Below are 25,315 nucleotides of genomic sequence, written 5' to 3'. Positions count from 1 at the left end.
TAGCAATTGTCCAAGACCTAATGCACATGATCGCGGACCCCATTCTCCCCATCGAAAAGGTCATCCATCGCCTACTCTTCTGCCGCGGCGTCGGGGAAGCGGAAGGAGTATGCTGAGCCCGGCGAGGCGAGACACATGCGCATCTCCAGGAGGGCGAGGGGCTTGCCGACTCAGGGATGTAGTCCTGGTGAGAAGGGGCTGAAGGCGTCTTTCTGTGTTTGAGGGAGGGGTGAATCCGGGTTGGACCTGCGGGTTGGGATGAAGGCGTGGGCATTAGGGAAGTTTCGGGGATCTGCAGTGGTTGGGTTTTGTTAGTATATGGATTAGGTAAGGGTATGAATGGGGATATATAGACGAGGATTACCTCTGTGTAGTGAGTATGTGGGCGCTGAGACGATCGTATCGCTGGGGATAAATCGCCCTGCGATGGTTGCGCCGCCTGGAGGTATGAGACGCTGGAGATTGTCCGGCACGGGTGGAAAGAGTCGAAGCGCCTCGTTGATACAGCCATTTAGGAAGAGCGCTCCAAGAAGCATTTCGCAGGACGGTTCTTCGCAGCCGGCCTGCGCGGTGAGCTTGTCAGGTTCCTCCTATAGAATCCTTTCTGCTCGGGATACTTGCCAAGAGGTATAGGGTAGCAGATAGGGCAGATGATACCGTATCGCCACCGGCTAGAACGGCAGTCACGGTGTCCTTAGCGAGGTCGCCGTCGGGACTTGGAAATGCTTTGGTCTTTTCGACGCGTTCGCCTAGGATATATGTAAAGAGGTCGGTCCGGGATTGGCCCATCTGCGCTTGTTAGTACTGTATAGGTTGAGACGAGAGAAGTCCGTGGAACGTACTTGACCCCGTTCATTAAACTGGGTGAAGGACCAGTTGACGAAGTCCGAAGGTCGATATACTACACCGGGAAGCCTCTGAAGAAGTATACACAGCCAGGGGACGCATCATCCAATACCATAAAGAGGCAGCATATCAACGAATCCATACCCGCATCCGTTGAGAGTGATATCCCCTGCCGCGTGTTATTGGAATTGATCGGAACGGAGTCCTGGGGTCATAGTAAGGTCCCTTGGTGCAGACGGAACCACGGCTATGGATTTCACGCAGCGCATCTACATTGTTGATAGATATTTCACGGGGGCCTACACAGGAATTAGTATATCGAGCACGATAGAACCTGGGAAAAGGTGCAAGGAACGCCTACGAATGCACACAAAATCTCCATATGTCCGATGAATCTCGTCAACCATAACATGGAACCTGTAATTACAGGCTGTCTCGCGCACAGACCATAGCGTGCTGAGCTTTGCCAGTGGTGGCCCTGGAAAGTTGCGCAGCAGGTGGAAACATGCACGGTAGAGGCTGATACTGCCAAATAGTCCGAGGAAGTAGCCGATGTTGAGGACGAGGACACGGAAGATGCCATCGTAGAGTCCGCCGGTCGACAGTGTGTGAACGAGCACCAACACGACCCGCCTCGGCTGCTGCATAGAATTTGACGGTAGAGGGTATGTGTGTGCTTATCCCAGTCCCCGTGAATGAAGATAGCCAGATGGCTGACAACGCCGGTTAAATTTGCGATACCCGCCGAAGACAGCGTCGACATCGTCATCGCGATGAAGATGATTGTAGGCTGATGCAACCATCGAGCAGGCAAGGGATCTCGCCATCAGTCTCAACAGGAAACGTTTGCCACGATAACCTGAACCAATGGGTCGATTGGCATGCTATGCCTCAATCCGCCAGCCATCATATTCATCTCTTGACGGCATTGTGCTACTTCCTGCTCTAATCTGCGTAGTGTAATCGGGGAATCTGCGACTGATCTCGGCCAAGTGGCAGGGCAAGTGACGTGCCATGCATGGCTCGACTGGTCTGGGAACCAAGCTCAGGAAACTGCAGATGTGGTCAGAAGGCCACGGAGGTGGAGGAAGTCTAGTTGTGTAGTTAGGGGTGACGCGGGGTCATTCAGCAGACAACGAACTAGGCCTATCATGGAACAATACTGGACAAACAATCCACCCCGCCACTTCTATTGTGACGCTGTTGTTATATACGTGATGAAGAAAATAAGATATTATAATCCTTAGGTGAATGATAGGGATAAAAACGCCCAATGCTATGCTGTCATCAAAGCCCAAACGCCACGCCAAACACCATAAGACGGAGATAGAACAAAAAAAAAGCATTAGTAGTTCGCCAACAGACAGAGGCACTCATGTATTATGATTGCTTATTGCCGATGTAAGCACCCTCAAAGTCTAGCCCATCAAGCATACCATTTACACGGTCAATCTCCCGAGTGAGGTCTTCAACGTTCATTGCAAGGCTGCTAACCTCGTCGAATTTGCGCCGCCGATTTGCGTCCGCGATCATTTCAGACACGAAAAACTTTTGCTCTTCCAGCACGATGAGCCGCTCACGCAGGGCCTTTTCTTCCGCTTCCAGCGCGGAGACAGCGCTACTAGTTTCGCTGGCTAGGCTACTATTGCTGACACTAGCAGGGATATTCCCGGATTTGATAGACCCTCGAGCAGAGTTCTGCCGACGATGGCCTTCGGTTGGTGCACCGGCGGGGCTTGCCGGGGGGCTCGCGATACTTGGATTGCCATTGGGCGTGGCATGCTTGAGAACCTTAGGAAGGGACTTCAAGGGAAGCATGTGGAGATGAAGGAAATTGGTAGCCTGTTGGTAAATGGCTTTTTGAAGACGCTCCTGGGTCGGGGAGGTTGTCGGCAGGTCACGGATACGTCTTGCAGCTGTATCATATTTGGTGAATGAATCGGTTAGTCGTTTGCGAATCTTGGAAGCCTCCGCTATCTGCGCAGCCGATGGAGGCCGTCTCGGATTCCTGGAACACATGATTAGTCTTCCTCCTAAAAAAAAACCCAAAAATCCAACGTACTGTAAGGCTGTGAGGATTTTTTGGAACCTAGGCATGAGAATCCGAATACCCCTCTCGAACTGTCCAAGATTCTCATATGCCCTCAGATCCGGCGGTTTTCGCGTTATGTCGGCATCAAAGTCGCGCCGATCAAACAACGTTGACTTGCACTCTTTACAGAGCCTAACGTCGATATTCGTAGAGCCAACATTGACTGATTTTTCTACGTACGCTTTGGAAACTAGACACGGTTAGTCATTAAACTTTGCGGAGAACATGAACAAACGTACGAGGAGTCACACTCAATGGAACTTCAACTGAACATCCCGTTGAGGCATCACCGCAGACGACTCGCCCGCAAGTTCTACAATGATGTCTTCGAAATGTGTAGCTCGAGAAATCTTGTTGGCAGAATGGGCACCTCGGCACGCTTGTATCATCTTGCCAGCTGACAACCGTCTGTTCTAGAGCTTTCCGCTGGTCGTTTTGAAACGGGATCGGCCATAGTTTGTTCGAATGAAGCTGGTCAGGAGGCAGGCTAGCCAGCAGTTGAGTGAGTCGCGTCAAGCGCTTTTCCAAACGAGAAACCTCCAACAAAGCCTTGTCCACATTAGGTTTCCTGATGGCTTTGAATTCGTCCATTCGGTTCCTTATCAGGCCTGCCAACATATTAGATCTTCCAAGCGAGGAACACGAAAATGGTGGTATTACCGTTATGGTCGTTATAGCCTTCCCGGGACTTGTAGCAAGTCTCACATACCCGGTACCATAACCCCCGCACAGGTTCATGTTGCGCAGACCTAGATAGCTTCATTTGATACATTGTATGTTCCTCGCAAAACAGCTTCCCGCATTTTCGGCAGTTAACACACCCATTTGTGGCATTGAGCCGTTTCCCGCAGGACGGCTCCAGACACGAATCATAGAACCCGCGAGGCTGCCAGTGCTCCTTTGTGATGATATCCTCCGGGTCAAGCGGTTTCGGCTGATCGGGGACGATGGCCTGAGAGGGACCGGGAGGTCGACTTGCGCCCGTGAAAGCCTGCTGGTTCTCGTTCGACTCGAATACGTCCAGGCCCTTGAGTTTCTGATTCAGTACGGCTAGCGGTTGGAAGCGCTTCGCTTTCTCCATCTGTGTCTTGAACCAATCCTTAACTTCGTCTTGTCGGTCATCTTCGAGGTTCTGGTGGACGTCGTCGAGGTGTCTGCGTTGTCCTTGTTAAGGAGGAGAAGATAAGGGTCGATGCTCGTTGCATACCTGTTTAGCTGGAGCAATGTAACCTAGGTGTCGTTAGCGATAAGGCAACAGCCCAGGAAGACGCTCAACTAAGACAAGCAAACCAAACTTACCATCTCCTCACTACATATTGGACATGACAATTGAGCCCCGGCGGCGGCCGGAGCAGCAGGGACCGAGGCGCTGCCATTGTCGAGAGAGATACGGGAGGTGAGGTCCTGGGTTTCGGACGAGAACTGGGAAGCGGAAGCCTGGGAACTCAGGGACAGGGTACTAGCGGAGGGAGAAAGGATATTCGGCTTCGGTTGCGAGGATGATAGAGTCGCTGATGGATTGCGAGTGTTCGCGGAGCCCAGAACACGACCTCCGCCCAGCGTCCTCCGGGACATGGTGATCTTGGATTATGGGAGCATGGGAATGGGAAGCCCGCGGAATGCGGAAGACGGGGACTGAATGCGGTCGCAGTATGGGCTGACGAAAGATGAAGTCGAAGGGAGAGCCCGAGGATATCTAAGAAGGTAAGAAACTGAAGCAGACTCCAGCTCCAGGCTGATTGAGAGCGAGATAGCAAGTTAGGCTTGGGGTGATCTTCCGCGATTGAGGGGGCGGAGTTTGGAGTGGATGCCTAGACGCCTCAGGCAAGGCACCATTACTTGGAAGCAGGCAACCCCGAACTACATGGTCTCGGTACAAGCGCATTAACTAATATTATTGCATTAATTCAATCATTCTTATATACTTGCGAATGCAGTTTATTTATACAAACACATTAGGGCATCTCCCAGATTAGAGAAAAGAAAATCTAACCATCTACTACTCCAATGAAGGCCCCAAACTTGAAATCTAAGCAGTCCTGGGCTGACCATTAGCCGAGCCCTTTTCAAGTGCTTCTCTCTTCTTGCGCTCAGTCTCCCTCTTAAGCTGATCCGGGCGGCGAACAGCAATATCCTTGGGCCGGAAGTCGCTGAAGAGTGTCTTGAGCACGTTTTCGATCACCCAGCAGCCAGCGTAGTCGAGAGCCATCAGAACGGTCAACGTGATCTTGAACTCGTTGCTGAAGGGGACAAGGCGGAGTTTCTCGTTCAGCTCGGGAATGAACTCAGTAGCACACGAGAAGGCAACTCCTGATGCGGCAACCAATCCCCAGTACATAGCCTTGTTCTCACGAATAGACTCTCTGAAAGGACGGCCCTGGTAGTTGATAGAGAAGGTGGAGATTTGCTGAATAAGCTGGAGAAGGTAAATGGCACTGTTGAGAAGCGATGGCTCGAACTCGCCCTCCAAGTCGACATCAGAGTCTCTCCTGCGAGTAATTTAGTTCAATCGGCACTCTCGATTAGGAGGCAAGGGACATACGGTTCAATCTTGTAAACATAGTTTGATAGGTAGATCAGTGTCGCAATATGGATGGCAAACTGGCCAAGGACAGAACCAATGATGTAAACATTGAAAATGTTTGGCTGTGGGCGTTCCTTGGAAAGACCTTCGACAGACTGGAAATGTGTTAGAGCAGGGCACCTTGAGAGATGGGACCGGCATTCTTACCTTTGCACGGGAAATTGAGAGGAAGCAAACACTCATCAGCATACCGCTAATGGTGACTTGGCCATCACCAAACTTGATGCCGTCAAGGTAGATGACACTCAAACTGTAGGCACTGATCAAACAGTTCAGGGCAAGAATCTTGTACATCTGAATAGTTGCGACGAGAGTGCAGCGGCCTTGACGGAGAATGTTGGGAATGGCGATGACGTTGGCTAGTTTACTGGTGAAGGGCGCGGCAACAGATGCATCTCCAAGCTTGATGGTGGGAGGCTCACTGTCATCGAGCTCCTGTTCCATCATGGTCGAAGTAAGCTTATCGGCAAACCCGGCAGCTGCCTTGGACGCCTGCTGTTGTCGTTGTTGCTGAGGAGTCAAATTCTGTTGCAACGCCTGAGCACCAGGAGATGTGATAGTAGGGATAGCCTCTGCCTGATTCACGGCATCCTTTGCACCTCGTTTCAATGCCTCTCTTTCAATAGCCTTCTGATAGTGGGGGTTACCAGGGCCGGGCGGGTACAGATGAGCGATCTGAGCAGGAACAGGCGGTGCAGGCTGGTTGAAACGTTGCATCATAGAGACCTGCTTCTCATAGATCTCCTTCATCTTCGTAGTCCGATAGTGATCAGCGATTCTAGTCAAGTCCTCCTGGGACCCGTTCAGAAGCGCCACACCGACGTGGGCTTGCTTAAGCGCTCCGACATCATTAGTACCGTCACCACACATCAGGGTCGTATAGCCAGCATCCTTGAGGCCAAGAAGAATATCTTCTTTCTGCTTGGGGGAGACACGAGCATAAACCCACGTGTGGCGGAGGAGGTCAGGAAGGGACTTCTGGTCCTTGAATTTGGCCAGAGCATAACCAGTAATACAGATATCCTTGGTCTTCAGAATCTCGCGGTCCAACGGCTTGGTAGGGTCAACATCGATATTAACCTTGTCATCAATGCTTCGCCACACCACACGAGTACCGGAGTTGTCATTTTCAGGCGCGTCAAGAATAAGAACATCACGGTCCACAATCTCGACCTGACGAGCGACATGGACAGCAGTTAGCGGGTTATCTCCAGTGATCATGACGACGCGGTGGCTGCTCTCGTTGAGCATGCGCACCGCCTTGATAGCGTCATCCTTCAGAGGGCATTGCAGAACGAGGAAGCCGGCAAAGGTAAGCTCGGATTCAATATCCTCCCTGGTGTAGTTGTTGATTCGGCCCTGCGAGAGCTCGGCTTCGGTAGAGAGGTACTTGTAGGCAAGTGCGAGGACACGGGCGCCGTTGCGAGTAAAGTACTTGTATGTCTCTTCGTAGTTTGGCGGAGTATTGACCAACATGGTTCTGATAGTCTCAGGGGCACCTTTGACACCCACGAAGGTAGACTTAACCTTCTTGTTTGTCTTACGGTCGTTGGTAATCACGGTTGCGATCGTGCTTTGTCGCTTTAGGGCGGAAGAGAATTGGAAGCGTCTCTTGATCTGGACAGAATCGGCAGAGCGAGGAGAGGCGCCGGAGGATCCAGACTTGGGTGTGAGAATATCGTGCTTTCCGAGAGTCCACCCAAGCCACTGAAGAGTTGCCTTCTCCATTGGATCACCAACAACCTCACCCTCGTCCAACTTGACTAAAGCATGAGCACTAGCAAGAACAAGTGCGGTATCAGCTCCGATAGTGTTTCCCTTGCTAAGATCGGTGTGTGCGCCATCCTTCTCGACCTTGGCACTAGGCTGTCCTAGGCTGAGGCCTGCAACACCGTCGACAACGAGATCCTCACCTGTCAAGGTACCGGTCTTGTCAAAGCATGCAATATCAACGCGACCAGCAAACGGAATTCGGAAAGGCTCAGTGCAGAAGATCGCGAACTTGCTCAAAGCAGCCAGACTAGTGTTGACAGCAAGACTGAGCTCCATGGGAAGCTCCGGGGGAACCACGCTTGTAACAATAAGAACACAGTCCAGCAGCAGCTTTGATCTCTTGCGGTCCTTGGAGACACCCTCTTGCCAGACATACCAAGACGCAGCAAGGGCGAAAATCAAAAGGAACAAAATGAAAAGCAGAGCTTCCGCATTGTTGGCAGAGACACGTTCGGTCGAGTAAATCATAGTGCGGACAAGACTGCCCTGGCTAGTCTCAAATCCAGTCTTCACAACAACACCAATAGCGCCGTTGTCTGGCGGTGTGCCGACCTTAGAGGTCTTCAGCTGAGAGTCGTCGCCGTTGGTGGTGTTCGGGTGAGTAACCTGCAGGACCTTGGTTCCTCCGTGTACAAAGGCATTCTTGTCGAGTCCATCAGGTTCAATCAAGTCGTCGCCGGGCCGAAGCTGGACAGATTCCTTGAGAAGAGGTGTACTCTCACCGGACAACATGGCCTCGTTAACAATGACGCTACCTTCGATAAGAAGGATATCGCACGCAACGCCGCCGTCTTCCTTGGTACGGTTGACTGACATCAAGTCGCCCGGAAGCAGTTTGTCACTGGTGATTTCCTGCCATTTGCGCTCACGGTAGACCCACACATCGTAAGGTTTGATGTTCATGCCACGGAACTCGTTCAGGGTCCTCTGTCGCTGCCACACAACCGTACTCTCGAAGGTAACGAGCATAAAGAGTGTGAATAACGAATAGTACCAGTATTCATCCAACATCCACAGTCCAACACAAAAGACCTGGAATACGAAGAAAGGCGCGACCGCATGCTCCTGGAATAGCTCGATAAACCCGGGGACGGGAATGTCGAACGTGTTATCCCCATAATGATGCTGAATACGCTCAACCTCAGCTTGGGAAGTGATACCCTCGCATTCCTGAAAGGTCTTGAGAGCAGGCTTGGGCTCTGCGTCCAAGGCGTACGACAGGGGCGCAAAGGATTTCCGCTCAGGGTAGTAGATGAAACGACGCTTTTGGAATAGGAACGAGGTCGTGGTAACTCCACCCAAGGTATCCCGAACCAACGGACAGATCTCGGCGGATCCAGAATTGGCCTCCGGAATCACCTTGATAAGCTGAGCGGAATCAGGAGACCTGGCACGGGTGGTAGTGAACAGCGTCCGGACGTTGATACTCCATTTGGTCATCAGCCAGAGAAGCGACTGGAGTGTGAGGATCGATCCGGACCACACAAAAGTCCATTCCTGTCCTTGGATATACGTATCGTAGCGTTCGGGAGAGAGGTAAAAGGCGAAGAAGGTTGGCCAGATGATCAAAAACGGCCACACGTAGACATGGAGTTGAATCGGTATCGGGTTATGCAGCGAAGCATATTTGATCTGGGGGTCTTCCACGAGTCTCGTCCTGTATTTCCCATCTGTTAGTGACAATGATGCGGGTATCATACACGCTGGCGGGACTTGTTAAGACTGACATGATGAACTCGAATGGCCACCACGCGGGCCACACGAACAATAACTTCAAGCGAGAGAAAAGAAACCACTCAGTATCTCATAGGAGCAAGAAAATGAGTACTCGGTGTCCAAAATATCCTTTCAACCGGCGATCCAGGCAAACGAGGGAAAAGAACGAAGAAGCCACCTCACTTGTATAATTTTGCTTCGATTGGGTTCGCCGCAGGCGGGAGAAGCTGTTGTTGCCAGCGATTGGCTAGCGCCACGTGCCACACTGCGATGACGGAATATTGAATTCTCCGCTCTAGTTCTCAGCCTCGAACACTGCTTCTCCCACAGTTTTTAAGTCAGTTCGAGAAACGAAAACAAAAAGCCTACCGATATCTGTGCTAGCAATACACGCCCGAGCCTGCGAATGAGACTGCTGGGCCAAATACTGAAGGATATTTCCATATGTGTTCTACACTATCGGGGACTTCGGCACAAATTATTGCCTCATGCTTGTTGCTGATTAGCAGATAATCCTTAGTTCATATATTTTGCTAGTATATCAAGCGTCATTGGTGGTCACCAGGAATGTCTTTTGCACATTGACCCCTCCGAGCGAGTTCTGTTTGGGATTCAGGTCCTCCTGACTGCTGTTTGGGCTTCCGCGCGAGGTTTGCACCGTGGTGACAACTCCATGGCCGTCTTGTGCTGTTAGATCAGGTCGCCAATATCTGTTTGCCGATCGATCATGGCGAGAGTTATATCGTCCGTTCATGCTGGATAAGGGCATACTCTCGGTCCTCCTACTCTTCGAATTATCGTACGTTGTTCCGCGGAACCAGCGGAAAAGCGGCCGGAGTGTCACCAGGCTTCCTGCTGTGATACCAAGCCCAGCCTCAACGTTTGACCAAATGGAAATCTGGGTTGTGGCGTCTGAAGATTCGTGGCTTGTTAGTATCTGTTGCTGCTCTGGTAAATTCATACAATTCCAACTTACAGAGGAAGTCAGGATCTTTGTAATAATGAAGGAACGGAATGCGGACTATAACGGCAGCGCTGGCACTTCATGGAGAGGTTAGCATCACTACCTGGGACGAAACATATCATAGCAATGACTTACATGCATCCCATGCTCAGAATACCGGCTAGCGCTGCCTTCGTCTTAAAGTTCATATGTAACTTCCATACCAGCACGATAGGCAGGAGTCCCAATATAAAGTCACAGATGGTAGCCGTTACACTGTATAGGTAGGCAATGTCGAGGATATAGTCGGTGTCCAAGCATGTTCCTTTCGAGGTGAGCCGGTGCCAAAAGTAGTCTACCGGGTGGCATTGCAGGGTAAGCATGAACCAAAACACCAGGCCAACGACAATTGATACTCCGATGACGCCCCATAGAATCATCTTATGGATTTTGGCGACCGTAAGGCGGAGGAGTGCTAACGCAATGGAGACTTTGGCGACCACACATGTGATGACATAGCTTGTTTGTCCAAGCCACCACCACTAAGAAGACGTCAGTAAGAGTATAGGCTGGTCGTTCGACGCTCGATTTGGTGCTCTAGAAAGAAGCGGACATACAAACAGCGCAGTCTCTATTTCCGTCGCATAATCGGCCTTTTGTTGGAAGTCCTCCATTTTTCGACCCAGGCCATGACATGCACCTATCAGTCCGCACAGCGCAAAGAGGATATTTAGCGCCTAGATGAACATACAATTGAAGGTTAGTCATATCTATATGAAGCGGGATAACATCAGACAGCATCGCAATATATCGCATACCATCGCAAATACCATCAGCCCGTCATCCCACCCAAAAGCCCTCACCAACCTCAACCGGACGAAACATCGTAGCGCGACTGAGATGAAAGAGATAATAAGGAATACAAGCGTGACGACGAAAATGGAAAGACTGCTGCCCTCGAGTTTAAACATCTTAAGTGGCTCGACAGAACGTGGCTACCGCAAAATCGCCGTGGATTCGAGATCAACCGGCATGCCTCCTACCAGGAGGAGAATGGGCCGGATGTAATTCCAGAATATCCGTATCTGGCTTCGATTCGAAGATAGCGCTACGCAGGAGCGTTTCTGCGACGGCAACGTCTTATGAAAAGGAGAGGGAGAATGAAGACAACAGGGCCTGCCTACCAAGTATTATGGCATTTCTCGCGGCGACGCACGATCGGCCAGCATTAGTGGCGACTTACACTCTGTTAAGAGAATGGAAGCGGCATACTCCGTACAGGCGCCACTGTCAGGTGGAGATATGTATGCAAACGATACGACTCTCCTGTATCCCTGACAAGCTGCTCCGGCATAGTTAGCAATCCAGCCAGTCACTGACGGGGAAATCTTTAGGTAGAACTTTAAAAAGCAGCTTAACGAAGAGCGGAATAGCCTATCGAACGCACAATTGCCTGTTTAGCACATGGGTCCGAGGCTCATCGTCTGCGATAGCCTCAGCTGCGTGGGTTTCGAAGGCGATGGAAACGAATCCATGTCCGGGGCCGCTGCGCTTGCCCAAAATGTGTGAAGGTGCGGCGACAACTACTAAGCGAAGTGGGTACAATATCCATGACAAACCGCTTGAGGGATGCAGGCGAAGACTGAAGATGCTGATGGCGGTACGTACTCCATACGCACATCTGACTTCTAGAGTGGTTCGTCGGTAATTGAGATAGGGCAAATGCACAAAATGGGACTGCGAAGTGGAGGCAAATTGGCTGGACCAGCCTGGTCTGGGAAACTGCCGACGGGCTGAAGACAAGCGATGGTGGTTATCATTCCCAAAGACCAGGGTTTGCAGCGAGTTGGTGTGCACCGAGCTTGGTTAGGCCTCCTGTAAGTTGTCTGACCTGATGCTGGGAGACGCATCTGCAGATATGGTGTCAACTTAATAGATACGCCATGCATTGTTGTAAGGCATTTCGGACAGAGAACGCATCTGCACATCGGAATTTCTGATGATGCTAGATGGTCCGTGATACTACTCCATCGAGTCCATCCAGAGCAGCCCTGTGAGATCAGAAACTGAAACAAACTCCGCGGCAGTCAAACCACCTTCGATGTCAGCTGGTGATGATCCATAGCACATCAAATCATCAAATCATCGGGCCGACAAAGACGTGCCAAGATACTAAAATAGCGCTCACCCGACAATGGCAGGATTCACCACGTTTTTGCTCAGAAACGGCTCTGCTCCCTGGGACGGGATGCTGTGGCTGACGAAATTCCGGTTCCTGGCGGATACGTTTGTGCGTCTCTTGGGTCAGTCCATCGCACGAGATTGAAGTTTTATGCGTATGTATTCCATCGCAAGAGCTCGATGTATTCGTATGACACTCAAAACCATGATCTCAACGTATTGACGGAATAGTTTGCCGAGAGAAAACAAGATTCTCTTATGAGACAATAGTCAGAGACGAATCGGGGGCGTGATGCAAGAGATCGGCATCAGAAGAACAAATGTGGGCCGAAAAACTGTTTCGAATTCAGGAGTGGAGTTTATCGATGAACGACCGGAACTGATATTTCGATCAACAAATGGGAAGTTTGGGTCGTTGGGAAGGAAAAGCTCAAAAGGGTTTGATGGAAGAATCACATCCTGTAGAGTCGAGACTGCGTGGGGGGGCTGTTCGATTCATACAATATGAATCAGCCGGACTCTCACCTTGAGGAAGATCCAACCGTGGAGGCTTGGACTCTGGAGCAAGCGCACGAGGCACGGCTCAGTAGTACATCGATGTACGGAGTAAGGTACATCCGTCGTTCTCATTGTTGACAGCTCATGCTTGTGTTTCTTGGTATGTTCCGTGGTCCAAACCGCGTCTTTGGAAAATTCTTTGGGTTCTGGACTCTTTCCAAAAAACGAATCCCTGGTAACCACAGCCAACCAAACACATTCAATTTCTCGTGCCGACCTTCCAATCTTAGTAGACCCGGCCGCGTTTTGACTTTCGAGCTAATTTCCTCAGAGTAGGTGAAGGAAAATCTGACAGCGAGCTAGCGGAGGCTTGCAACCCTGTATGACCGTCATACTACTCCGGAGTATGATGTGGCGATGTTACCCTGTACATGATGATGTTCTCCAGAGTATTCCGACTAGCGGTGGTTAATCTTATTTATATAAACCCTGACTGATCTTATGCGTTCCACGCCATAGTCACAGAGTAATGTAGTCCAGCATTATATCAAGTGCTGCATGCAGACATAGGGCTGAACATCCTTACCGAACCGAGGGATTATCGACCTATCATATGCATAATTACTATTTGATAATAGTGCGTAGTGTTCAATCTTTGATGATCTTCGCCGGAGAAGTTGTGCAGACTGCAAGGGCAGGTTGAGATACGTACGAGTTCATTTAAAATGGGGTCTGGTCAATACTTCGTATACGTGTTGCAGGGTACTCCACTTATTTACTCCTCTAAATGAGCGTAATAACTTCGGAGTATCTGCATGGTCCGATAGATATGGATGGCAATGTGCGTTGGAGCTCGCCTCCGGATGGGCAGCCGTTGGGTGAGTTGTATCTCGGTAGTCTAGGTATTTAGGCTCTACTCCAGAGTAGCCCCTGAGACTGCGTGCAAGAAGGAAAGCAGCGATAAGACAGTGGCGCCGGGGATCGAATGCTAATGACAGATAAGATATGCCTTATCTAATTCGGATGAAAGAGCGCTTTCGTATAGTTCATCGAGCTATGCAATCGAGATGCCATAGAAGCATATATATACTTCCAAGGGAATTACCCTTGACATAACTTGAAATCTGGATATAATACTCCCAAATGACGGTAAAAGATTCCCTTCTGTTTCCAATTATCAGAATAATTCGATCACCACTTCGCTTCCTTACGGTCCTGGAAGGACTTCAATATAGCCACCCTCTCCTCCAAAGCCTTAACCTCACGCTCGAGTGCAGCTTGGACTTTCTCAGAATCGCTGCCCAGCTTAGCGTAGAAGTTAGTTCTGTAGGGAGTTGCGGACATGGCTGCCGAGAAGATGGGCTTGATGATGAATGAATGGTGGGCTTTGAGGGTCTTGCCGTAGGCGTCACGGAAGGAGTCAGAAAGCTCGCTGTTCGGATTGACGATGTTGTGACGGAGGGCTTGAGCGGTAAAGTCGAGACCCCTAGAAAGATAGATAGACTTATCAGCACCTGCAAGATTATGTTCTGGGCGCATTGTCTCAACCAAAGAATGGAGGTACGAACCTAACTAGCCACACCAAGCCTTCTGTCGCGACATGCTTCTTTGTCTTCAATTCATTGAGGACAAGAGCTTGAAGAGTCTCCGACTCACCAGGGGCAGCCAGCTGCCTGTCCCTGACTTTCTATAGGCATGTCAGGAGGGGCACATCTAAATGCGGGGTGTTCGTACCTTGATGTTGCCATTCAAGTCGCTCTTGACAGGGGAAAATGCGGCGGAGCCAAGGATATCTGTCATAACGCCACGGTTAGCACCAGAGACATAGTTTCGTCAGACAAAGAAAGCAACTTACCGAAGAGAGACGTGAGGGCCTCGGCAGCTTCGAGGAACTCTGTAGTAGCAATCCCTTTATCGTTGGCGGTATCAATAGGTACATCTGCAAACGACGTCTTTAGGGTGTCGAACCAAGTACCGCCCGGGGGAATCGCAGCCATTTTGTGAAAATAGATAGTGTTTCGGTGTCTATAAGAGTTGAGTTTGAGAGCAAGAAGGAAGTGAAAGGAGCTCGCTGTTTGTTATTGAGAACAATGAATAGCTCACCGCCGCTCGCAGGACACGCAAGCATAAAGCCAATAAGCGGGGCTCCATTAGAGCAAACAATGCAAACTCGAATCCGTGCAACAGCTCCGGATCACGGGGAAACAAATGACGTCAACTCAACTCAGCAAGTTTACATCCAGGGAACAAGCTCTCCAGATACTGAACGTGGAAATGGTGTATTCTGGATGGATTCCATCGGATAACAAGGATTTATATCTGGGCCATTTTGATAATCTTTGAACGATTTAGCTTAGTTGCTGAAACATTGCGTCGCCTTTCCTCTGCGAATGTCCACCCAGGATGTTGGGGAAGCGAGAATGGATGCTACATCGCATACATCCCGGGATGGCTCTCTCGGCCTGGAGCCGGGATCTTACACGGCCGAGAAGCTGGTAAGGCCCAGGAATATCTAAGAAGCAAGCCCGAACCCCACTAAGATTCGTCCAGCGCCATGCGACTCCCAGCCACGTCCACATAACAAACAAACGATTCTTCATCGGACCGATACCGAAGAACTGGCTTCAAAGCCATCGCAAGGCATGGTACAAAAAGCGTCTCAACTTCAGAAACTACAGGTCGAGAGCTATAACGTTCTCTGCAGAGTCAGATTTCGCTCGGGAGACCGAACCATCGCGGATCGTTGGTCTACCTGTTGTACCCGAGCAAGCTGAACAGGATACCGAGCAGGAGCAAGATCAAGACTCGAGCGACCAGGAGACTCCGCGTCCTACGCATCAACTCAGAATTCTATCCCATCCTTATCAAGCAGACCAAGAGCCTCCCACTCCCACGCCTGGCGAGGATGGTTTCTTGACGCCGAATGAGGACAACTACGGTGCGACACCCACAACTGCAAAGCGCGATGCAAAGTCCGATTACTTTACAGCACGAGAACAGACGCCAACTACGTCCAATACAGATGCCGTCCCTTCTTCGAGCCATCGCGACCCAACTATGTCGAGAGAACCAGCTGTCAAACAAAGCGAACAAGCTCTAAATGTCCCTGGCCAACATGATCCCAGACAGTCTTTCCCGTCAGCACCCCCTAGCGAATCCGGCTCAACTGTGCCACTGCTTGCGCCATCAAGTAGCCACGACAAGGGAAAGCAACGCAGCGTGCCGGCCCTAAATCTCCAGGAACAGGAACCTCAGCGTGCAGAATCTAGGGAAGGCGACGAGGATTCACAGCACGAAGAGCGATCGAGGCGTGACCCCAATTACGTTTCTCGAAAGATCACCACTCGATTCTCGCTGAACGATAATTTACACCACAAACAGCAGCGAATCGCGTCGAGAATATCATCGACTAAGAATAAAGTTCCTGAATGGCTCTCTCGTCGCAAAATCGAAGAAGGGGAAGTGATCAAAGCGGAAAGGATGCTTGTTCGGGTCGAGGAGACTGTGCAGGATGACGTGCCTGAAGACTACGGCGAATTTGACAGCTTGCGAATGGAAACTAGGGTACAGGACAGTTGGAGGGAATTCCTTGTGGTCTGCCGGTCAACGGCAGATAAAGATGCCCCGTTTACATTGCAGATGTACAAGACCCGAGTCATCCCCAAAGTCCAAGAACAGACCCGAAAAGTCGCACCTTACCTTGAGATTGCGCTCGGCCGAAAGGCTGCTCGAACGAGTCTCTATTCGTCTTTGGATAAAACAATCGCAATCTGGAATAGGTCGAAGCGGGGAACCGGCATATACATCTTACGACCCAAGTCTACAGCCCGTGCCGTGGAATGGTATACTTTTTTGGCACACCTCTCGGGGAGACACCGCGCTTCTTCGCTAGCGATAAATGTCCCGGATCTCGCCGTTTCGCTTATCTTTAATAATCCATTTAGGCAGTTGGAAGATGCCAAGAGCCAACAAGATGACCGGGTCAACGCCAATGGCAATGCTGCACCGGCGGACAAATCCGCATGTTTGTCAATCATACAAGACTGTATGAATATGTTGGGGAAATGCTCTGAGTGGTCTGAGGTAATGAAGGAATGGTCAACCACTGAGAACATGGGGCTCGCCTGGAAACGCTATGACCGACTCGAATGGATATATGGCTCTAACGAAGAGGAGATGTACGGCTCTCTCGCAATGCAAGGGACGCACGAGCTTGAGCTTCGGCCGAAGCAACATTATAGTACATCGGTAGGCTTCGGAACCGACAAACAGGAGGAGCCAATGCCGGTAGAAGGATTCTTGATACGACTTACATCTCAGAAAGGCGTGCATCAACGGATGAACCGAATGTTCTCAAAGCGCCTTTACTTCTTTACTCAAGATCACTATCTGTTTTTCTGCCAGCCGTCTCAGGCTTTGCCACCAACACCACCGCGGTTATGCGAACAAGACTCTGATATACCATCGACCCAGGAGATATTGGACGCCACTCCGCTTTTCTTCGAAATTGACCCGTTCCCTGTACAGGATGGAAAGATTTCATGGCTTTCCAATGGCAATGCCGATCACCTAATGCGACACGATGAAGATGCATACGCACAGCTGCTTAGGAACATCCACAATCTTAGCAATTCCGAAGGATTCATTGATCTCTGCCGTGTCGAAGAGGTACGGTATATACAGGAAGACACTACACCTGCACCGAATGTCCGTGGAGGCTGGGACGCTGGAGCCAATACACCGGGAACAGACCCTGCTCGGCAGAGTCACTCGGCTGAGCCATCTGACGAGGACGCCGGGTTTGAAATGCTCCTACACAATGGTCTGGTTGTTCGCTTCCAGGCCTACAACCGCACAACCAGGGATGAGTGGATGAAGAGCTTGGTCGTATTGGTCAAGTACTGGAAAGCAAGAACAGCGGCTGATGCAGTTGAACTCAAAGACATTCGAAAACGGAACTTGGATATCTTGGGGATTGACGAGGAGCTAGAGTCCTTGATAGGTCAATATTCGAAAAAGTGGGAGGTCAGAAAGACCGAAGCATCGCCTCTCCTACACAACATGTGTTCATTACTAAGCTGTCGACCGATCAAGGCATGTGTCTTAACCCAAATGGCATATCTCAAGCTAACAATATCAGATGTCCGGCCTGCTCTACAAGAAACCGCGGCGCCATGCAACCTTCAAGCGCTTCCACGTCGTGCTCACTGCCGGAAAGCTTCTGGTCTACCACAGCTCCCTGCGCAAACGGAGCGGTAATGAAGTGCCTCATATTCATCACAATGTCGAGTCAACCATTGACCTTGAAAACTGCTATATATACTCCGGATTGCTCACGGAGTCTGACCTTCTCTACGCAAACCAGACCTTTGACAGCAACCACCCAGGCCACGGCGCTTTGCCGCGCGTTTACCTCGCACCGGACGTCTACACAAGTAGTGACGAAGATACCGCGATCACTTTTGTGATCTGGCAGCCTCTACACAAGAATTTCTTCCGAGCGCGTGAGCTCGGGGAGAAAGGACAGACTCGACAGACCCTGAAGCAGGTCTCCAAGCTCGGCACCCATGGACGTACAATAGTATTCAAGGCACGCAGCCGGATTGAGAAGGACCGTTGGGTCCTCAGCATCGCTTCTGAGATTGATCGATTGCAGGAGGGCAAACCGGAGGATATCCGATTGACCACGTCATAGCCCTCATATGCCATTTCAAAACTGTTGTTATACATGTTTCTTGTGTCAGTATACGATAGACTTATGTACAATACCCCACCTATAAGCACAACTATATATACAGCCGACTCGATCTCACCTAGACCAAGCCATTGGCTTCAAACTGCCAGCTCATATACTATAGAATGGCAATTCCAACTGCACTGCCTCCTTCACAACTCGCTTTCTTACTCCCTCGCGATACCGATCCCCAAATTTCCCCTCCGCATCCCCATCCACAACCCCTTTCTCCCAGTTCTCCCAATCCAACCACCTGAACCGCGGTGACACCACGGCAAACACCCGCCCCATCAGCAGACAAATGCTCACCGGCCCGTATGTGTTGCTATCCAACGAGTGCTTCGGATCCGCCGCGTCCCCTTCCAGCCAGACATGGTTCCAGGGAACAATCTGGGATTCCTTCAGACACGGCTCGCGCGTCGTTATGCGATCGCCGGGGAGGCCGATTATGCGCTTTATACTAATATTTTCGGGGTTTGAGGGGGAGCTATATTCGATGCACGGGTTAGCAACAGGACACTAAGGCCCAAAACCAGACTCGAACATGAATATAGCAAGGAATGAACATACCGAAACATAACAACCATCCCTCGCTCGATCCTCCGTTTCCCCTTCCCACCACTGCTCCACGGCCAGGAGAATCCCGAGGGCCACATCTCCACAAGCACAACGTCCCGCTCCGTATGCGTGTTCGCGTAGTCTTCGTTGAAGTACGGCGTCATGGAGGGACCTGTCACCCATCGGGCCTGGAGGATGTGTTCGCGGAAGAAGATGCCCATTGCGAGGAAGGGAGCGGCAATGCGCAGCGTGCGCAGCGCTGTGTAGATTGTTGTGCGGAGGGGTGGTGGGAGGGTGGCATAGCGTGTGCGGAGGTGGGAGAAGAAGCCGAATCGCGATTGGGATTGCGAATGCGATTTTTGTTGCGGGGGAGAGTTTGAGGGTGGTGGGCTGGTTCGTGCTTGTGGTTGTTGTCTGGAGGGGATCGGGGTGCGGACTTTGGGGGTTTCGGGGAAGATCCGAAGTTTGGGGAGTTTTGGCATTATAAGAATGAGGGCTTTTTGGGTTGGTGGTTCAGAGATCGGATGTTCGTGATGCGAGAGTAGAGGTGGAGGTGGAGGAAGGGATTATGATGAATTGCGGCAGCGGTTCATAGGACTGAATGTATCAATTGAAGGCTTAGAAGGGTATTGCACGAGCTGATGAGAATCTATAGCCTCAGAGCGAGTGAAAAACATGGAACAATCTCAGACATTAAACATGAAGATCAGATCGGCTGATTAGATATAGCTTGTTTGTTTGGTTTGCATTGTTTCGCATCAAAGCACCACACCTAGTAGAACAATCACTAGAGATGAGCGCAATAGCACGTGAATCCGATATGGCTTGAAGCTAGTGGCTAGAAAATCGAATGTCGCATAACCCATAATATCATCATAAAGTGGCCTTGCCGCTCGCAAAATTCGTCAAATTCAAACACAAGCAAACGCCGACGCCCATGAAAATTGGAACCGGCAGCTCAGATCAAGAAACAGACCTATCCAGGAAACTATCGGTTGATTGGGAGTGTACCATATCGTCAATAATCCCGCTCGACTGTACGCTCTGTACATCGGTTGCCGAAGATGGTCGGTCAATTTCGACTGGGTCTTCGTCGAGGGTCTCTGTGCGACCTGCTTCGGATTCGTTGACTTTTTCCCACTCATCCTCACTTTTGTCCTCTGAGAATGCAGGAACATGTGTAGTCTGGGTACCAGCGTCGGACGCAACCTTCAGTTTTTTGCTTTCTGGTTGACCTTCCAGCCTGGGTTCTACCGTCGGCGGGTCAGGGAGCGTGGCAGCTAGAAGTTCGGCGGATGGCGACTCTTGGCTAGAGTCACTAGTGCCTGCATCATTGGGTTCTTCGACAGGAGGGAAGAAGATGCTAAACTAGTCAGTAATAACCAGGACGGAGACGACCTAGAGCACTCACGGAACCAAATCTTCGTACGCTCTTTCGTCCTTTGTTTCAAAATTGCAGAAAATGACTCGTTCAAGCTTTCCGATGTTCTTATCGCTCTCCAAGAAATTCCGTGTCTCGTCTAAGACAGCCCTCGCAGCCTCCCTACTCGGATACCCGTAGACACCAGTGCTGATGGCCGCAAAGGCAATGCTCTTCATATCGTTCTCAATGGCTAGCTCCAGGCTGCGGCGATAACAACCGCGCAACAGCTCCTCCGGACGGTCCTCGCCTTTCCGTTTCTCATAGTAATACACCGGTCCGACAGCATGGATAACTCGTTTGTTGGGAAGATTGTATGCCGAAGTTATCTTGGCGTCGCCGGTGTCGCATCCATTGAGTGTCCGGCACTCCTCCAGCAGACCGCGACCAGCAGCACGATGTATAACGCCATCGACACCCCCACCCCCGAGGAGCCTTTCGTTGGCTGCGTTGACGATGCAGTCGACACCTTCGAGCTTGGTTATGTCGTTGCGAATGAGGGAGATTATATCATTGAGCGGTTTTGACGGCGATCTCAACGGTGTTGGCGCTTGTGTGTTAGGTATCAGGCGCTTAAGCTTGTACAGCAGCGACACGGTTGGGATTTCGGCCAGAGGTATGTACGGAGGAGCCATGGCGTGCGTGTCTTGCTGTAGCGTTCCACAGCAGCGATCTCGAAATCTTATTGTCGGTAAATAGCAAGAATCTGGGACGAGCGGACATGGGCAGCGCGCGCAAGAAAGTGTAATTTTTGATTTACACTGATTAATTCAAGAACGCTTTCAGTTGCAGGTGGTTCTTTGACTGCTCTCTCAAGGTCCCAGAAGTGGGGAGCTCTCGCACACGTGACCGCACATGATCGATAAGCTTATCTCAATCCTTCCCCAAGAATATCCACGTGACCTCTCACAGATGTAACAGAACGCCTGACAGCCGGTGACAGATCTTCTGTCAAAGTCTTGCCCCAATGCAATCATCGATATGAGACAGGTCACATGCAAGTAGTTGCTACCTGCTACACCTTAATCTTCCTCCACCATCGCTCCCGAGTCCCGACAGGTCATGTTCTGAGATTCATACTGCACGGCGACTACTAGCGTCACATCGGCATATTCATGCATGATGAGCGAAGGGCACCCGATCGATCATCGGAAAGGGAAATGACGGCCGTCCCCGGGACCCCAGATGAGGCTTATGCTTTTCTTTCCTCAATCAGAAGCTCGGACCCCCGATTCGAGTGAGCCAGAACGGGTGATGGAAGGTATTTGCGAACCAGAGTACAGCGGTTTGAGCAGCCAGGGCCGTATCGGAGATTTATGGTTACACCGATACCGTTGCCTTTTTTGCCTTGCAAAAGAAATTCGGACAGGATGCACTATCGATGAAATGTCAAAGTGATCACAGACTTGAGGCGCTGACCTCAGGCTGACAAACTGTGGTTCATGCCGGCGGAGGCTTAGCCACCCGAAGCTCGAGAGTTGAGAGGAGCACCCAGACCCAGCGCGACTCAGAACCTACTGCAAACAACAAAACGGAAACTTGGAGAACGCATGTAATGAAACCAGACCAGCGCAACAATACGTATGGACAAACTTCCATGACGGTGGGTCGAGACCAACTACTAATGCATGCACACACAGATGATGCCAGATCCATGATTCCAAATATTCTTAGTTGATCGCTTTAAGGCCTCGGAACATTACTCCTTGCAAAGTGCCGAGAGCCACCGAGGGATCAAGGCGATCATGCACCCGGATCTCAACAAAGGCAATCAGGTTGCGAGCTCCGGGAGTCAGTCCTGTTTCCAATCAAACCGCGTTAGGATGATTCAGATCTCGGAAACCAAACGGGTCATCGCAGTACGTGCCGTCGGCAGCAGTGTATCCTGTCCATGTGCTGAGTGACAAATCCTCCTGAGTCTTTGATCCAGATTCAAATCGGGACCCAATGAGGCATAGTCAGACGGACATGGCATGATGGCTGCAGGAGCGATTCCCCTGTTCGGGTTTCCAGGAGTCCAAGTTAGTGGAACCGGGGATCGCGATGCCGCCGCCGGTCAAGTCAATCTATGCATCCTTCATTTGTGTCCGTGAAGATTTCCTCGTGCTTTCAGTTCTTCCGAGCAGATCCGTGATGATGGGTTGAATATTCAGGCTTAGCTTTTGATAAGTTAGGCGGGGTGGTACCGCTGCTCTCGCAGCCTTCGCAGAACGATTTGGGCAATTCCAGGATTGTTCTTTGTCTGCCTGGCTGCTCGAGGGGCGGAACCATTCTGGAAGATTTTTATTTGATCCTGAACTTCAGATAAGGTTCAGATGTACTAGTACCTACATATACATATTACAGCGGCAGCGCGCCAGCCACCACGATGCTGAAAATTTCTACGATCGTGCGCGGATTGCACTAAGATTGGATTTGAACTGACTCCCACATCTCTGGTTCACCGTTGCCCAAGAAAAGTCCAAGAGAATTAGCAAGCACTGGAGGAGATGAAGTAGTTCGCACAAGAAGCATGAAGCTCACATCTCACTCATAGCTAAAGTCGGACATCACTGCCTGCATGAGTCTGCGCGCTGCACTGCCGCCTCTCTTTCATCCAAAAGAAAATAAGGCACCTATGCATGGCATCCACATCTTAAAGAAAATCAGAAGTCACCCCCGATCCGATCCTCGCGTGTCCACAGCGGAGACCGCCAGACAACCAACATAAATCACTCCACCCCTCGTGTTCATGTCTCAGGGGCTGAACTTGGTGGCAGTGGCAGCTGGCGACGGAGTTCGAACGGCCGTCCGTGACAGGTCGACGGAGTCTGAAACCCTAATGGCTAAGATGGCAAGTAAACTGGGTCCCGACGCGGTTCGTAACGCGTCTCGCTGACAGAAGCAGCACTCAGCAAGTTACGCTTTGCGAGGCTAGCCTCATGATCCAACCCACAGATATGGTTTCATCTAACTTGTCTCTAGTCTGTGGATCGGCGGCGCGGCTTGCAGAGCAAGATCTTACGTGCTTACTCCGTAGTGCATACAAGAATGATACGGCTCAAAGTTACGGTTCTCGAGCAGTCATTACGGCTATCACCACCAACATCACCGTCTATCAATCAGGGTATTCTTCTGATGATTCGAGATTAAGGACTCGAAGAAATCATGACATGGCGGGGAAAGGCAGCCTTGCATATCTGCGAGGACCGAACAGACATCGGCGATATTATATCAGCACCGAGTCAAGCCTTGCCAACTATTGCCGCCGTGGAACCAGAGCATCAGGACGTTGACAACCCAACGCTGCATGACCAACCTACCAAAGGGTCAGGCGAGACCGACCAATTTGAAAGATAACAGCCAGTTAGCAGCCATGTTCCACAACAGCTGTACTTCAAATCGGAACTGGATGTCAATGACCATGATTACTGAACAGCGAGAAACAACGGAGTCCCAACGCTGAGTTTGGACAGGGCCTCGAGCTGCTGCTGCTGAATTGTTGCGGTAATACATTTCTTACGAACGGAAATTGCAGCAGTTCCCACCAACGCGCGATCGTGGATCGTCCTGCAGTCTCCAACTGGCAACTCCAGTTATCCTCCATAATAGCATTTTCAACAAGGGTCATCCCTGTTGCTTCGACTCCCAAGACTCGTACTAGTAATGCGCCGATTTTAGTCGTGAAAAACCGGCGGTATTACTAGGATACTACCATGGTATCTTACAACCTGAAATACCGACGCTTTTTTTTCACGATCTGAATCTGTCGTGAATCTGAAATCGAAATCTGCGGCCCTCTTGGCGGCCCTCCCAAGGCTGGCTACACACTAGCCTCGCCCCGGATCAAGCATCCGATCTTCGATCGCGGCTCCCACCAATCATATTGCTTTCTACCCATGCTAAAAACTGAAAAAAACAGCCGGGGTTGCAGAAATGCTCGACTCGATTTTGCAGCGGTCCTCTGTGACGATGATCAACCTCCGTTGACATCGGACATCGGTACGTAGCTATGTATTTACGTTGTACTACTTGCAGCCGTCGCGCACAAAGGAAGGAGAGAACTAAATTTCCATTTAGACCGTCCCCGTTTTTGATAATCGTGAATATCCCCGGTCATCAATCTTGTGCAACCTTGGAAAGGGAGTGAGCTAAATTTTGGGTTTGAGTTTTTGATTTGGGCGGTTGCTGACAGCTGTTGGGACAGGGAGGGCGCTGGTTGGTTCATTGGCTACTGTGTTGTATACGGAGTACGCCCGAGTTACAAGGTCACTCACTCACTGCTTGAGTGAGATGAGATGCGATATGACTTGAGAGATATGTATGCCGGTACCGACCAGCCGAGGTGAACAGTAGGTAAGTTTAGTTTGGAGGAGATAATGAATGAAGGATGCAGGTGGATGAGGTCACAAGATCCGGGAATTCCACCTCATCCCCTCCAGTTGAAACCTGATAACAAAAAGGGGACTGCCAGGTGGAAGCCAGCACCATTCTTCATCACGACCCTTGGAAAACTGGCAATCCAAAAACTGGCACCAGGCTTCCGCTCCATCACGTTCCGTTATCCAAAATCCAGGGAATCGAAATCAAGAGGAAACTTCAAGCCACGCTCCCAGAACCAGACTTTGTCTATCCCAGTCCCGTGGATGGCCACGAAAGTTCGGGGACTCTTCCAGGCTTGTTGAATCGTTCAAGGTTGAATGAGTCTTCACCGCTGCTGAGCCCGACAGCTTGGGTCGGTCGATCGTGTGGGTCCTCTATTGTTACGTGGTTACCGTCAGGTAATCAATTTATTGAAGAGTAGAGATTGCGAATGCGGTATACGTAGGTATGTTCGAATGACGGGGACTGGAGCATAAGCATATTGTTGAGTGTGCGCCTCATGTCAGGCTCCTCTCCTCCAGGAGATAAGCGAGCGATCGAGCAACTGAAAGTAGAAACATCGCCGCAAAAGCAACCTCACGCGATGCGAGGCAAGGCAAGTCCAGTCC

The 25,315-nt window shown here is 50.6% G+C and overlaps 8 protein-coding genes across 8 annotated transcripts; 1 reads left to right on the top strand and 7 right to left on the bottom strand.

The window, feature by feature from the left end:
* Positions 1-170: 170 nt before the first annotated feature.
* Positions 171-1,493, bottom strand: BJX68DRAFT_265520 (cytochrome P450; the record flags this gene model as incomplete). Its single annotated transcript, XM_071045268.1, has 6 exons — positions 171-292; positions 365-590; positions 658-789; positions 843-917; positions 991-1,145; positions 1,208-1,493. The coding sequence occupies 6 exons, from the start codon at positions 1,491-1,493 to the stop codon at positions 171-173; spliced, it is 996 nt and encodes a 331-aa protein (XP_070900458.1).
* Positions 1,494-2,019: 526 nt separating this feature from the next.
* Positions 2,020-4,688, bottom strand: BJX68DRAFT_234476 (putative vacuolar segregation protein (Pep7)). Its single transcript, XM_071039747.1, has 6 exons — positions 4,238-4,688; positions 4,146-4,168; positions 3,599-4,092; positions 3,178-3,546; positions 2,909-3,128; positions 2,020-2,854 (listed from the first exon to the last, which is right to left on the bottom strand). The coding sequence occupies exons 1-6, from the start codon at positions 4,511-4,513 to the stop codon at positions 2,227-2,229; spliced, it is 2,010 nt and encodes a 669-aa protein (XP_070900457.1). The 5' UTR covers positions 4,514-4,688; the 3' UTR covers positions 2,020-2,226.
* Positions 4,689-4,818: 130 nt separating this feature from the next.
* On the bottom strand, positions 4,819-9,205 carry BJX68DRAFT_234473 (ion-transporting P-type ATPase SPF1). The gene is made up of 4 exons (XM_071039746.1): positions 9,023-9,205; positions 5,670-8,952; positions 5,481-5,617; positions 4,819-5,427 (listed from the first exon to the last, which is right to left on the bottom strand). Coding segments are annotated over exons 1-4 (3,882 nt in total). The 5' UTR covers positions 9,025-9,205; the 3' UTR covers positions 4,819-4,967.
* A 65-nt stretch (positions 9,206-9,270) lies between these two features.
* Positions 9,271-11,289, bottom strand: BJX68DRAFT_56080 (putative integral membrane protein). The gene is made up of 6 exons (XM_071049396.1): positions 11,198-11,289; positions 10,773-11,130; positions 10,572-10,691; positions 10,111-10,496; positions 9,988-10,052; positions 9,271-9,923 (listed from the first exon to the last, which is right to left on the bottom strand). The coding sequence occupies exons 2-6, from the start codon at positions 10,923-10,925 to the stop codon at positions 9,553-9,555; spliced, it is 1,095 nt and encodes a 364-aa protein (XP_070900455.1). The 5' UTR covers positions 10,926-11,130; positions 11,198-11,289; the 3' UTR covers positions 9,271-9,552.
* A 2,312-nt stretch (positions 11,290-13,601) lies between these two features.
* Positions 13,602-14,860, bottom strand: BJX68DRAFT_55918 (GLTP domain-containing protein). Its single transcript, XM_071049393.1, has 4 exons — positions 14,489-14,860; positions 14,368-14,426; positions 14,202-14,320; positions 13,602-14,119 (listed from the first exon to the last, which is right to left on the bottom strand). The coding sequence occupies exons 1-4, from the start codon at positions 14,628-14,630 to the stop codon at positions 13,825-13,827; spliced, it is 615 nt and encodes a 204-aa protein (XP_070900454.1). The 5' UTR covers positions 14,631-14,860; the 3' UTR covers positions 13,602-13,824.
* A 1-nt stretch (position 14,861) lies between these two features.
* Positions 14,862-18,403, top strand: BJX68DRAFT_55983 (uncharacterized protein). Its single transcript, XM_071049395.1, has 3 exons — positions 14,862-15,128; positions 15,184-17,727; positions 17,774-18,403. The coding sequence occupies exons 1-3, from the start codon at positions 15,024-15,026 to the stop codon at positions 18,326-18,328; spliced, it is 3,204 nt and encodes a 1,067-aa protein (XP_070900453.1). The 5' UTR covers positions 14,862-15,023; the 3' UTR covers positions 18,329-18,403.
* BJX68DRAFT_55903 (putative mitochondrial inner membrane protease subunit Imp2) lies at positions 18,186-19,647 on the bottom strand. Its single transcript, XM_071049392.1, has 2 exons — positions 18,938-19,647; positions 18,186-18,854 (listed from the first exon to the last, which is right to left on the bottom strand). The coding sequence occupies exons 1-2, from the start codon at positions 19,405-19,407 to the stop codon at positions 18,479-18,481; spliced, it is 846 nt and encodes a 281-aa protein (XP_070900452.1). The 5' UTR covers positions 19,408-19,647; the 3' UTR covers positions 18,186-18,478.
* BJX68DRAFT_55902 (macro domain-containing protein) lies at positions 19,648-21,068 on the bottom strand. Its single transcript, XM_071049391.1, has 2 exons — positions 20,337-21,068; positions 19,648-20,288 (listed from the first exon to the last, which is right to left on the bottom strand). Exons 1-2 carry the CDS (start codon positions 20,978-20,980, stop codon positions 19,889-19,891), a joined length of 1,044 nt encoding a protein of 347 aa, XP_070900451.1. The 5' UTR covers positions 20,981-21,068; the 3' UTR covers positions 19,648-19,888.
* Between the last annotated feature and the right edge of the window lie 4,247 nt (positions 21,069-25,315).

The sequence above is a fragment of the Aspergillus pseudodeflectus genome (assembly GCF_044049435.1).
Source record: "Aspergillus pseudodeflectus strain CBS 756.74 chromosome Unknown BJX68scaffold_15, whole genome shotgun sequence".
Classification (NCBI taxonomy): Eukaryota; Fungi; Ascomycota; class Eurotiomycetes; order Eurotiales; family Aspergillaceae; genus Aspergillus; species Aspergillus pseudodeflectus.
This window is presented reverse-complemented; position numbering and strand designations above follow the sequence as displayed.